At 33.3% G+C, this 14853-nt stretch overlaps 2 protein-coding genes across 4 annotated transcripts; one reads left to right on the forward strand and one right to left on the reverse strand.

Annotated features, from left to right (window-relative positions):
• The first annotated feature begins 5250 nt into the window (after positions 1 to 5250).
• Positions 5251 to 8015, forward strand: LOC131848005 (COP9 signalosome complex subunit 1). 3 transcript variants are annotated; one of them, XM_059197743.1, is made up of 4 exons: positions 5251 to 5340; positions 5486 to 5563; positions 5678 to 7024; positions 7511 to 8015. In XM_059197743.1, exons 2-4 carry the CDS (start codon positions 5552 to 5554, stop codon positions 7601 to 7603), a joined length of 1452 nt encoding a protein of 483 aa, XP_059053726.1. In that variant the 5' UTR covers positions 5251 to 5340; positions 5486 to 5551; the 3' UTR covers positions 7604 to 8015. The 3 variants fall into 3 exon arrangements, with proteins under 3 accessions (XP_059053726.1, XP_059053724.1, XP_059053725.1); XM_059197742.1 differs by having other exon boundaries at positions 5290 to 5395; XM_059197741.1 differs by lacking the exon at positions 5486 to 5563 and having other exon boundaries at positions 5262 to 5340.
• Positions 8016 to 8108: 93 nt separating this feature from the next.
• On the reverse strand, positions 8109 to 10999 carry LOC131848006 (E3 ubiquitin-protein ligase FANCL). Its single transcript, XM_059197744.1, has 4 exons — positions 10412 to 10999; positions 9736 to 9894; positions 9207 to 9385; positions 8109 to 8866 (listed from the first exon to the last, which is right to left on the reverse strand). Exons 1-4 carry the CDS (start codon positions 10896 to 10898, stop codon positions 8762 to 8764), a joined length of 930 nt encoding a protein of 309 aa, XP_059053727.1. The 5' UTR covers positions 10899 to 10999; the 3' UTR covers positions 8109 to 8761.
• Between the last annotated feature and the right edge of the window lie 3854 nt (positions 11000 to 14853).

The raw sequence follows: 14853 nt of genomic DNA on the forward strand, positions 1-14853 counted from the left end.
CATTTTTTTATCCTTATCCTTATTATACAATTTATTTACAGATATTGATTTATTAATATCCTTCCTAACCTTATCCTATATCCTATCTTATCCTTCCTTACTAATATAATAAATGCGAAAATAATTATGTCTGTCTGTCTCGCATTTAAACAAAAACTTCTAAATCGAAGTAAATAAAATTTGGTACTTTAGGCTCTACACTACATAGACTACTTTTTAATGTAACCCTATGGAAAAGGAGATGAAAGGTTGTACAATATTATACATACGGTATCGTCATTTTTAAAACTATAAGCTTGAAACTTTTTAAGCTGTTGATTAAATATAAATAAAGAAAATGGGTTGTAAGGCGTTGCAAGGGGAGATTAAATATTGTATGCAAGTATCGTTCCTTTTTATGCTAGAAGCTTGAAAGTTATTTTTATTGCCGTTTATTAAATATATATTTCAAAGTTTGTAAAAATTTTACCCTTAAAATTCGTCGTTATTGAAAGTAGCAGGATGAAACTTTTTTTTATTATATATTTTGGGTTACATCATTAAATTTTTTTTATTTTTTGCGGAAGAATTGGCGGCGGCGGCTAGTTATATAAAATTCTATCGTACACTTAGTACCTACTTACATTGTTGATATTATTTTGTTAATTATATTATTACATAACATTCAAATTCGTATATTGCAGGTTAACCTCCTTAGATTCTCCCTGAAAATCATAATAATAAACTCCTAGTGATTTTCTTACGATAGGCTCACTGATCTGCCCTCATGATCGTTCTATCATCCTCCATTAGTACCCCTTCAGCGTAAGCTGTTAACGACAGACGAGTGCATCATCAGTTTATCATCCATTAAAAGAAAACTATGCAATCTTATTATGCAAATAACTGAAGGCTTTTTCCTGCCTGACGAGCACGTTTCTAGTATGACGACACTGCTAAAGGTTCGAACTTTGGCTTAGTCCATTGTAATTTACTATCACTGATATAAACAATAGAATCATACAACTATACCAAATAGATTTCATTATCTTTTCTTATCATAATCAAAGCGGAAATCAATAGGTATGTTATTAAAATAATTTTATTTTCATTACCGTAAAATTATTGGCTTACCTTTGTTAAAATCTTTAGTCTGTGATCGCAGTAACTTCATTAATATTTTGTAACTTATTAGAAGAATTATTGGTAAACTGAACATTTTATTACATGTGGTTATATTTTTGACAAGAGGTTCTAAATCGATGTCTGTTGGACGCATGCGTCGCGTCGTCCGTAACAAGCAACCGCTCTGTGATACTGCTATTTAACTACCTAAACCACATACCAATACATACCAAATAAAATTTGCTACATTGCAATAATGAATCATATCACGTAGTACGATGCACTCATACAAAAATATACAGATAAAAATAAAAATCTTAGGTTTAACACTTAATAATCATTTGCTATTATTACCACTCTGCCAAACTTTGATACGATACTGATATTTCAGTTAATTTGCCCTGGTTAGCCTAATATTGAAAAAGAATACAACTTATCGTTAAATTTCATAAGTTTTAGAGCCAAACTTATGAAATTTAACAATTAAGTTGTAATCTTTTTCTAAACACGTCAAGCAGCTTGCTTAATGAAATGTATTTCAGTTGTAGCGTGAGATAATGCATGTTACATGTAGCATGTCACATGATGTCGTGATGTCCGTGGTATTGTTTCTTACCAGGTGGACCGTCTGATTGTTTGCTATTTCCATTAGTATAAGAAAAATATAAATAAAGACAAGTTCGGTTAATTACACAAATTTTAGGATCCTTGATTTGTTAAATTTGATAATGCTCTGAATACCTGAATGTCTGAAGTAACGGAAAAATTCAAGAGATACAAATGTGTAATCAGTCTTTTCTCATTTTTATATTTTGCGACTACAACTGGATAATACAACTGTTATCGAGAAATCAGTCTACATATCCTTAACTTATACGAGCAATTCCTTAAGAAACGTCACATTTTATTCTAAGAGACAGTAGAATAGTAGCCTTAGAATTAGATCTTGTATCGCGCTTCTCCAATGTCGCGTGTAATCCATCTCTACAGTACATCTCAACTAAATTCGTTCAGTGATTCAGGCGAGAATGAATACTAAACATACACGCTTTCGTATTTATAATATTAGGCAGGTAAACGTAAAAAGAACACGTGCAATTATCTATTAGTAGCGTTTGCATAACAATATACGAAACATTTTGTATAATCTAGAAGACGTCTGTTTTTTGCCTAAATACATGTTCTTAAGTAGTACAGAAGTTTTATATTAAATTGTTTAAGAGAAAAATAATGTTTTTTTTAATCTATTATCTGTTATATATAAATATTTATGTAGCCGCAGTATGCACACCGCCTTTATGAGTACTTAAATATACTTTTTTATACTGTTCTAGATGTTGACTATGTATGGGGCGTGAGTCGGGCAACCTCCTGGTATGTTCCAGTCATTGGGAGGCTTCCCCATCCTCGAAGATACGTCCGCGGGGAACGATGGCCGAGCAATGGTTTGGTTCTGATACGCCCTGTGCGAGATAGTAGTAGTTCCTTCGGGATATTGCTACTATGTCGGCCGATAGTCCGACGAAGGGGGGCGGCGCAGGCTGGGACAATGAGCCCAGGTGGGGCCAGTCCCGGCCATTAAGCGTCGCGTTGGTAGCCCGCTCCTGCTATGACTCTACTCCTGTAGAGACTGTGGAGCGGGCGCGGCTCTGTGTGGGCGGCAGTGTCAGGGGTTCAAGTCTGCCGTCCACACTACAGGAGCCGAGATGGGGGGGGAGGCGTATCCCGTATTCCGGTGCGTCGTCCCCACGGTGGGCGGAGATGGGGGAACTGGGAAGAGTTCCCCCCACGCGTTGAGGAGGGCCCGCTTGCGTGCAACCGCGGTTGATTGCCAGCTCGATCCCGCGACCCTGACACTATGGCGGCGAGGAGGAATATCGTGGGGTTTTTGGTGCGTAGGAGTCTCACAGTACCCATTCATCCAACCACTGAGACGGCCGGGTCTCCATAAGGGATTTTCCCCACGTAAAAAAATAATAATAGAGAAGGTATGAATTCAAGTCAGTTAAGACATCATGAAAAATTCATTAGAAATTAACCACAATAGTAAAATAAAAGGCTGGTCTTCACAAGCGATAGAGGTATAAAGCGAAATCATTACGGAGCTGTTTCTATATACCTACTGTCCTATATAAATACAAACACTTCGGAAAAAAAATCATCATTCAAAAAGTCAAAACTCAATACTAACACTAATAGTAATAGAAAATAACAATTTATAACTGTACTGAAAGGAATTTTTAATTTAATTAATTGGTATAGGTACATCACGGCATTGATTAAACTCAACTTGAGAACAGTAACTGTAGGAGGTAACACAAATTGATTTTTTTTATGGGTGATAATGGTATGTTTCACCCGCCTGCGCTAACGGTTTACGCTGGCGGAGTACCAGTGGAGGATGTTAAGATGAACATGAGGTCAGGTCAGTTAACCCATCGTGACATATTTACCAAAAATTTATCACGATGGTTTCCAGGGGAACCGCGTGGAGGTCAACCTGACATGGTACATTGCTAGTAATGGGGTCATGAGTCCACTAACAATCCCCTTCCCCCGCACAAATGGTTTGGCATGATCACACATAGACAGACTCCAGTTACCTGATGTTATACGAGCCCTAGCAAAATTGAAACTGAAGCGGTCGACCGGGCCTGACGGTATCACGCCATTTATCCTTAGCGACTTTCGTCTTGCATCATCTGAGCAGCTGAAGTATATGTACAACCTATGCCTAAAGAAAGCAATAAAAGTCAAAAATAATCAACCGGAAAGCAACAAGTATTGTCACTCTCTAGCAATCGCTAATCTAAAAATATCAATTCTAAACATCTTCATCCAGATTCTTCATTATCTTCGTCTGTCAGTCCTAAGCAATTTTTATATATTATCGATAGACACTTTTCTTTACATGCATAGCAGTATCAAAAAGTTAAATAGGTGTAACTTTATAATATTGTGTGAATAAAAATTACATAAGTAAGGCCCACGTACTTTTACTGTGTGTCTTATTAGCCCTAAGAACAAAAATAAGCTCTACGATGTGATTTTAAGATACAATCCATCCAACTCTTAAATATATATTATCACAGACAGCATTCTATAGCACAATCAACAAATCCTACAATAAACAGCTGAGATAAAATATCCCAAATGGGAGAAATAATAATTTTTGTCCCGTATCCCCATTTCATCCCTCTGAACACCATCGTAATAAATTCATGATGAATATAAATTATAATATTATTATTATTACTATAATAAACCACGATGAGCTAACTGACTGGACTCATGTTCATCCTATTATCCTCCAATGGTGCCCCGCCAGTACAAACCGTTAGCATAAGCGGGAATTCCATTATCAATCATAAGAAAAAAATATCAATATTCTTCAATATGCTATTTACTGTTTTATTAATGTAATTAATTGCTTCATATAAATGTATTCGCTTGGCGATTTCTGAAACTTTTAGGAAATGTGCCTTTTTTTTTATAATACCAGTTTTTTATTTTTTTTTCCTTGGCAAGAGACTAGTGTTGCCTATTATACCACTAAAAACAGAAAACGAGACGGGATAATGGAAAGGAACGGGTTAAATTTTGAATATACTCGGAATTAGTGATCAGGGGTTTTAAAGTTTAATGTTATTATGGGAAATAAAAGACGCAAGAGATTTATAAACTGGAACGTGCACTTGGTGCACAGTATAAAAGGAATGTCACTCTTATTCCTGTGGACTACAGTTTTTTTTTCATTCTTCGACATAAAAAAGGTACGTCCCTTACGAGACCTGGCAACAAGTAATTCTATCCCTCTCGCACAATTTCCAGATAATTTAATTACATATCCATTAAATAAAATATCAAGCAAAAAATACAAAATAAGTATGCAAGGAATCATTTTATTATAGCACTAATAGAATTTATATTGACATATAAATTACTTTAAAAATATTGCATCCTTCTATTACTGGATAAGATTTTATTTCCTTGAGATTACTATTAGCCGTCCCAAAGTATAATTACTCATCGGAGTTTCTAGCATCAAGTACCTTTTTTGTACAGTAAATTACTAGGTAATATAGTTGAATTAGTAAATAATTTTGTTTATGTAACTTTTATGATGATGAATATAGCTGTATGAATGTTTCCAGTTGCTATACCCAGTCGAAATTCAGAAAAAAGCTACTCGTCAAAAGAAAAATGCCGCTGCCAAAAAGAAACGTAATGATAAAGGTATTTTGATAATAATTAATGGTGTTAAGATCATCATATAATTTTCGTCAAATGTGTGAGTTTCAACATAAAGTTAAATATCTTATAAAGTCCCAAAAGTTAAATAAATTGAATATATTAAGTAATAAGTATTGCTTTGTTTTAGGTTGGTTTCTTGCGTTGACAATAGAATTCGCGTATTTTCTTTTAAAAATCAAATAATCTACATAAAATGTTCGAAATGGTGAGTTCAGTGCACTTGCAATTTAATATTTATTTAATTGTAATACATATTCACTAAATTACTGTTCACATTCAAAGATTGCCTACTAATAATTGTTCTGTCATTGTTTTTCAGAACACAGCGGAGCCCATGCAAGTGGACGTTCCTTTAGAAGATAATGAAAACAATGAAACCGAATGCTATGTCGTTGAGAATCCTACTTTAGATCTAGAGACATATGCAGCCTCTTATACTGGCTTTGCCAAGTTGTACAGATTAATGTTTGTAGCAGATCATTGCCCTCCTCTAAGATTGGAAGCTCTTAAAATGGCCATATCACATGTTATGACTACATACAATGTAAGCTTGTACCAAACTCTACATAAAAAGCTTGCTGAAGCTGTGGCATCTGCAGGTCTACCTGATGTTGCTGTCCAAATGGGATCACAGGATATCCCTGTAATTGACACAATGTGGGTTGAATCTAAAACTAAAAAAGCAGCTATTAAGCTGGAAAAGTTGGACACTGACCTCAAAAATTACAAAACAAATTCAATAAAAGAGAGCATTCGGAGAGGACATGATGACTTAGGAGATCATTATCTGGATTGTGGTGATCTTACTAGTGCTTTAAAGTGCTATTCAAGGGCAAGGGATTATTGTACTAGTGGGAAACACATTATAATGATGTGCCTCAATGTAGTTAAGGTCTCAGTGTACTTGCAAAATTGGGCTCATGTCCTTAACTATGTCTCCAAGGCAGAAGGCACACCAGACTTTAATGAAGTGCCAGGAAAAGATACTAACCAGTCTATTCTAACTCGTTTAAAATGTGCTGCCGGCCTTGCTGAACTAGCTACAAAAAAGTATAAATCTGCTGCTAAGCACTTTCTAGCAGCCAGTATTGACCATTGTGATTATTCAGAGCTATTGAGCAGCAATAATGTTGCTGTCTATGGAGGACTGTGTGCTCTCGCAACTTTTGATCGATCCGAGTTGCAAAAGCAAGTCATAGTTAGCAGTTCTTTTAAATTATTCTTAGAACTAGAACCGCAGTTACGTGACATAATTTTTAAATTTTATGAATCTAAATATGCATCCTGCCTAAGGCTACTGGATGAAATAAGAGACAATCTTCTATTAGACATGTATTTAGCTCCACACTTAAATTCTCTTTACATGCAAATACGTAACAGAGCATTGATTCAGTACTTCAGTCCATACCTATCAGCAGATATGCGCCTAATGGCTGCTGCTTTCAACCGCACTGTCAATGCTTTAGAGGATGAACTGATGCAATTAATACTCGATGGACAAATACAAGCTCGTATAGATTCTCATAATAAAATTCTGTATGCTAAAGATGTAGATCAAAGGAGCACTACTTTTGAAAGAAGTCTCTCCATGGGAAAAGAGTATCAGCGACGGACATCTATGCTTATCCTACGTGCTGCTATGCTCAAAAATCAAATTCATGTTAAGGTAAGGTGACTTTTTTAGTTTATAAAATCATACAATAATCTAGAAACTGAACTAATTTTAATAATTAATAAATAGAGCATATTTCAGTATCTAACTGCTTTTAGTTTAGATCCATATTTACAAGATGAAGCAGCTAAATGACTTTCAAATTTTACACTAACAACTCAGACAAAAATAGTCATAACAGTAATGATACTTTTCTCTTCTTCCTATATCTCCAAATATAATTATTTATAATATGCGAATATGATATGCAAAAGAAAATTTGTACTATATTAATGACTGTGGTTTTGAAATGCTCAAAATTATTATAATTCAAGCACTATTTGACAACACCTGTACCTATGTCTATATCTGCTGCATGTATATTTATCTTTACTTAGAAGCATCAATATATTCTGTCTGTTAACTCAGTAACTAATATCTTTGTAGCACATAAGTTATTGTTATGGCTATTATGCACTTATTATCTCAATTGAATTTCAGAACATTGGTCGCGACACTGGGCCTCAAATTGGCGAAGCACCTGGCTCTAGCACCAGTCTCACTCCCCGTACCTTCGACACAGTACCTTTGTGATGAATTTATTGTATAAGATAGTCAACACCATATGACTTTTACATGACAATTTAAATTACACTGCCACAGCTTGTACAAAATTAAATTCACAATCCAATCAAATAGCCACTATTTTTTTTTAATAAATTTAAATTTCGAGTAATATTATGTAAAAATAATAATAAATTGTCATGTGAAAATTAAAAAACACCTGTCTATGATTAACACGTTTTATTTTTCATTTTTCTGGTATGCGAGAAATACCCGAGTGGGTGTAGCAATCAATAATATCATAACAGTCCTAAAAAAATGTTAATCAACAATCACAAATAAGAAAGGCTGGTGCATTACTTCTTAACATTGTTTATACTGAATTATTCTATGTAACCATAAAATATGTCTACGTAATTTTTAATTAAAAAGTAAAGGCATACATCAAGACTTTATTATGTGTTCTCATACTAGCTCTGAAGTTCCCAATTGCGTATTATATATTCAGTTACATTAAAATTGTCTAAAATTAGCAATTTTAGCGTAAATAAACAAAAAACTTAATACAATCAGCAACCACATTTTTCTCAAATAACTGATAGCTCTAAAGGTCTATATTTCTAAAACATTAGTTGGAAGAATGTATCTTGTGCAACTTGTTTTATGATATAGTTTTTAGTTCGTTACAAGAGCACGCTTTTAAATAATTAGTAACGATAAAAATTGTTTACTAATATTTTTACATTAAGATTTCTTAAGAGTCGACAACATAAGTGTTTCAGCTACCATTTACATTATAGTATAAAAAAAATACCAATAAATAGGAATACATTTATTCCAGACCAGTACATATATTCATACTTATAAATGTTAGTAGGTATTCAACAATCATCGTAAATAAATTTTTGATAAACTTAACAAAACAAAAGGTAAAGTGAATTTTATATTTCACTTTCTATCAATTAGCATAAACATATAATAAAAAAAAAGTGTTCAATAACTATTTATTTATTCTCTTATTTCTAAATCACAGTTCATATATGATTTGCATTTCATATTACTGGTAAATTTGCCAAAAATAGAAATGGGTAAGATATATATAGCAACAATTTATGACTAAAATATTTTGATGATTGCTCAAATTATTTTTACGAATTTTTTAAAAACAATAAAAATTATTGGTGATAATCACCCATCTTTTTCACTGCATGAAATGGGTTTCAGACAGGTTGGGCAGTTCCCACTTGCAACTCCAAAGGTTGGATGGCGGCCACCACTACTTGCTACCAACCACTGAAATAATCACATACTTTCATTATACATCATTGTGTAAATAATAACTACTAAAAAATAATACGAGCGAATGTACTAGATGTCGAGAACTCAAACATTTTTGTAGGTATCTCAAATATTTTTGGGTTTTTGCTCGCTTATTAAATACATACTGGAGAGCAACAAAAACATCTTGTTTTGTGCATTCTCAATGGTACCAATAACACAATATTAGACTTGTGATGACCAATTGTTGCAGAGGTGCAATGGATACCAATTTAAACAAAAAATGTAACATTCAGTTGATATTGAGTCAATTAACAAAATAACATTTTAAAAATTACAATAGTTATTAAAATACCTGGAATAAACAATTTCTATGGAAGTAAACACCACAAATAGAATTGGAACAGAGGGGTTGTGGTACTCCTGAGTTGTCAGGCAATTCGACACTGAGGCAAATATTACAAACTGGTACTTGGTCAGTTACAACTTCTGGAAGACATGTTATATTTTGTGGTGAAGCAAAATTAATCAGATCTGAAATAATAAAAAAAACAAGTTTTTGTAATTTAAATAAAAATTATTTACAGTACATATTTTAATTTGTTATTTTCAGACAGTGGGCAAGTCAGAAAGAAATAAAATAACAAAAATGAATCTCTATTAAAAGTGAATAAATAAGGTAAAAACAACTTATAAATACTTGATAACTTTTTGTAAATAAATTACAATTACAAATGACACAGACACAACACACTATAATACCTGCAACATAAAATTACAGTAATATAGCTTATAATACATCAGAATAACATATAGGCTGTAAATTTTACATGAAACTTTGGGCTCAACTAATATACAATAAAATAATCGTCTAGTGTTCTTACCAAAGACATTCATTATGTTTTCAACAATATCTTTATCATGGTCCCATACCATGAGTCTACTCTGCAGTTTCTCACTCCACTCATCACTATTCCCCAAGATACTAATGTTATTTCCTAACCCTTCTGCTGTAACTTCAACATGCAACCAGGACCTATTATCTGTAAGAATAAATTGTTTCTATTAGTAAAATATATATACCCTACATGAATTCCTAAGTGAAAATGGTATGGCCATATATTGTCTTCTATTGGAGAATCACAGGGTCCAATAAAAGATAATATATAGCCATACCATTAATCACAATACAATTTTTTCTGCCTCTCCCTGTTTAAGAAAAAATATTTCAAGTTAACATTGAATATTTTTTATACAAGATTTTGCTAATGATTGAAGTAAGAAGTTCTTCAAGTTCATGATATAGACTTTCCTCATATCATATAAAGGATATGAGGAAAGTCTATATAATATGTATGTATAGCATGTGTGAAAAATACAATACAAACTATGTCGCTGAGGATACAAATTTTCGAGTTTGTCTCTATAAAATATTTTAAATTCCTTTTGTGCAAGCTCCTATTTCACCTTTAGTACCTATAATACCATCTCTGTTTAGTGTAGGGCCAGGTGTTACTGAAAGTAAAACAGTGAAAAATACTGGGTCATTAAAAAAATTACCAAGAAAAATTCTTCTGTAGTTGTCTTTAAATGTTGGATTCACAGGCTCCATAACAGTACATAACCTATCTATTCGCTCTAATTCATTTAAATAGTCTTTTAGATATGATAACTGCTTTTTAAAAGCCACAATGATATCCTCTATGGAACTATACTCTTGATCTTGAAATGTAGAATATGGTATGTATATTAAAGTTATGGACAATTTTTTAGGGCCATTATAATGAATATATATTTCATGTTGCCTATTGTTATCATCCTCGACAATACATTTCAGGTCTCTTAGAGATTTACCAAAAAACAAAGGTATGTGACCATACAAAACAATATTTTTAACTTCATCAAAAAAATCTTTATCTATCAAAACTGAAGATATAGAGTCTGCTTTTTTAATATTAGATTCAAGCGAACTACGTATCCTTTCCAAAAATTCTTGCAAATTTTTGCACTTTTCACTACTAATTAATTCCTGAATCAATGAAAACATTCCAACACTTTTAATGCGTATGTATATATCAAAATTAATTTACTTGGACCTAACAAATATTCCACATAAAATAAAAATATACAATATAATAACAAATTCAAAAACTACCACCAATAGTCCAATTAGAACTTCTGTACACAGATTACATAGATTATGTTCTGTGCAGGCTGTGCACCAGACTTTTGTTTGAACCAGTCTTGCCAACTAGGTTTGGGTAAGCCCACTAAATGGAGGTCCAATAAACTACCAAGTTTTTAAACATCTATTTCAAATACTTTATTTGGGTAATACAATTTTTACTTAGTTTTATGTAGTTGTTGAAGCCTCTACAACTAAGAAGAACTAATTTTGCGTATTAAAAATATTCACTTCAGTAATAAAATTCTAAACGTAACGTTTAGAATTATATAACGAAAATGAAAAATTGTGCAAAAAATATTCAGTCCTTCCTTAATCTCATAAATAAAAATATGTACAAATAATAATATAATAACTTTTTTCTAACGGTTATTCGTTTCTAAAAGCCAATTAACGCGCTCGATCGTAGTAATTCAAATTGCAAATATTGCTGGAGTGAGAACCTTAAAATTTTCAGTTACTTAATGATTGCTTATGTTTCGCAAAGTATAGTCAACAACTCTTTTTTCTAATAGAGCAGCTTTACATAATACTCTACTCAATATTTCTTTTATAGACCGAACCATACGCTCCCACAATCCACCCCACCATGGCGCTTGAGGTTGGAATCTATTGCAAATTTATTTATTATTTAATAAAGGGCCATAATAATAGTATTCGTTTAATAAGCTTTTTATCAATTTGTTTTCACATAGAACTTTACAATATAACTCCTCTGTTTGTGAATTCCAAGTAACTCCTAACACAGAAATGTCTGCTTGACTTTTGTCTAGAGTATGATCTGTCACCCAGTAACGAAATACAAACTCACGTTCATTTAAAATATTTAAAACTTCGTTGATAAATTTCTCTATTTCGACTTCATTATTCATATTAACAATGCAGTTATCAACATAAAAACTATTCTTCAATAGACTGGCCGTCTCACATTCGTATTTCTCAAGATGGTATAGTGTTTTAGCTGACAGGAGATAAGGGCTGGTCGTTACACCAAATACTACGCGACGATGCCTAAAACTTTTAGTTTTATGTCCACGCTACTGGGATTATTCTACCACAAAAATTTGAAAAATTTACGGTCATCTGGATGAATAGATATTTGTAGGAAAGCCTTCTTTATATCGGCAGTAATACCTATAGCGCCCTTCCTAAGTTGAATAAGTCATTTGGGTATTAATTCTATAAGATTACTTCCTTTTTCGAGACAAGCATTAAGACAAACAACCTTCTTTAGTAATCACAGACACATCGAATACCGAACGAATTCTCGAGGTAAGGCTAGAATCTTTAACAACGACCTGATGAGGTAAATAATGGCCAATTTGCGGATTATCATCTACAACTTCTTCAATTATATTACAATCTAACCATTCTCCAAACACCTCATCATAAGCTGTCAATAATCCTAGTTTATTGAGTTTATTGGTAGTTGAATGAAGACGTTTCAAAGCTAAATTATAATAAGGAGACAATAAATCAGCTGTATCATTCCAGTGCAGTTTAATTTCGTACCTATCCTCATCATTTCTGACTACAGTTTCTCGAAGAAATTCTCGACTTCTTCCTCGCGTTTCCTAATACTTTTTACTTGCGCCTCATCTTTAATACCTATGGATTCTAGTTTCCACAAGTCATCAATATCAAAAGAACAAGCGTGTACTGAAGTAAAAATAGAATACATACCGGAAGTCCCTGAATTACCCAACCAAATTTCGTCTCGATTGCCACTAAATTGTCACTCACGTGTTCTGATCGTCCAGTGTACAAAGAACCTAAAACTTCAGAACCAATTAGTAAAGATATCTCAGTCACTTCATCAAAACAATAAGTAATATTTATACCTTTTGCTTGTAGTTGTGACAAAACTAAACCTGGTTTCACCTTATACCATATTGTCTTTTGCTCGAGTGCCTCTATTTGTAATTTATACTTGTTATCAAGACTTTTACAGTTTAGCGTAAATAATTTGTGGTTCTCTAATTTAGTCACTACCCCTCCGAATAAATTGCCTGTAGGTACAATCTTTAGCTTGTCAATTACATCAGATCTAATAAAAGAGCGTTGAGCACCTGAATCTAGTAGAGATCTTACTGTAACAAATTAATCTTCGTGAAATAAATGTAACTTGACGGTTTGCAATAGAACAGTACTCTGTTTTGTCGACTGTTTGAACATTGACTTTTCATTTTCACTCTTTTTAGTTGACTTTTGTAATTCTACGCACATAATTGGGTAATTTCTCTTCTCACAGATGACGCATTTAGGATATTTCCTACATTTTTTCGCATGATGACCAGTTCTAAGACATATCAGACAGGAATTCTTCTTTTTTAGAAAGTCTTTTCGCTCCTCTAAATCCATTTGATCGGTGTCTTGCATTCCAAACTATTATGCGTTGATTTTGCACACCATACACATTCTCTTATTTCATTATTGGTATGTGCAATGGTTTTTTTCTTTATTCCTTATATGGATCCACGTTTGCAAAGCTTCCTCGTGATAAATTAATTTTTTCTTCAGATTCTACTTCATTACGAACAATATGTAACAATTGTGCCAGTTGACTTTTACCTTTATCATCAGTAGTGACATTTGATACCTATTCCATGCTCGTAATATGTCTTCTGGCAGCGCTGACTCCACCATTGGAAATAAAAAGGCGGCATACTTGTTTTGCGTAACACCAAGAGACTCTAAAGCTAGGATTTGTGACATTAACTTATCATATAGAGTGGACATCTTACAGTTATCTTTTCTTTTGAACAATAGTTAATTTTAATAACTCTCTAACATAATATTCAATTATAAGTTCGTCTTTTGCATACCTTTGTTTGAGCTGCTGTATCACCTTTCTCAAGACTTTGCAAGAGATATTGGAATTTATCTTCGTCGTCTATGTCACTATCAGCGTCAATCTTCTTAAACTGAGTCAAGAAGAGTATCCACCTTTTTATCTCCTTGTTAAATTCTGCCAACTGGAGCTTGGGAAGGCGAAAGTGGCGACGTTGTCTTTGTGAAGTCCCTCCACTGTCCTATCCGCTTTTATTATAGTGCCAGATGCCGAAGAGCGGGATACGGTATGACTATAGTATTCACTGACCTTGTGCTTCAATAAATAGAATTGACTGTTGTAAGCTTCAGAAGATTCTAGACCCTTATCAAAAACAATCTCGCTGTTCCATATTCAACCATAGATCCGTCAATCTATTTTGTAGTAACGTTAACTCGTCGAAAATCTTAGTAATATTTATTATGTCCGAAGACATACCAACTTTATCTTTTTTGTCTAGATATTCTTCTATTTTTTAGCGCACATAGTAAAATGACAACGTACCACTTTCCTTTGTAGTTGTACATCAAATATCATCCTTATTCACATAAAATTATCATCTACAAAATAAAATTATACCAATATTTACCATCTTCCAAAAACTTTAATAATTCGTGTTACCACAATGGTGGCAATCAACCATACGGCCCATTGTAAACAATTAGCGTATGGTCGCCTTAAGCAGTGGTGTCATGTGCACGTGGCAGACCCTTAGGTAGCTTAATATATCGTTTTTGAAAAATGCTACTGTGTGTGTCTTTAGAAAAAATCTAGGAAAGTTCATTCCAGAAGTGTCTCCTTAGGGAAATTCCTGAAATGGCACTCGTCATGACCATTCATCCAGGGTGAATACGAATTTACGAAACGAATTGTCGATGGCGGGCGGTGCAATGGTGGGAAGTGGGTGTAAGCATCACGTCACGCAATTCTTATGAACACCATCCATAGTACCGTTGTCGTATTTAGTAGCAAAAACAAAGCGAGGTA

Source organism: Achroia grisella, unplaced genomic scaffold (assembly GCF_030625045.1).
Source record: "Achroia grisella isolate CSIRO2021 unplaced genomic scaffold, CSIRO_AGI_Agris_v1 utg546, whole genome shotgun sequence".
In the NCBI taxonomy this organism is placed as follows: domain Eukaryota; kingdom Metazoa; phylum Arthropoda; class Insecta; order Lepidoptera; family Pyralidae; genus Achroia; species Achroia grisella.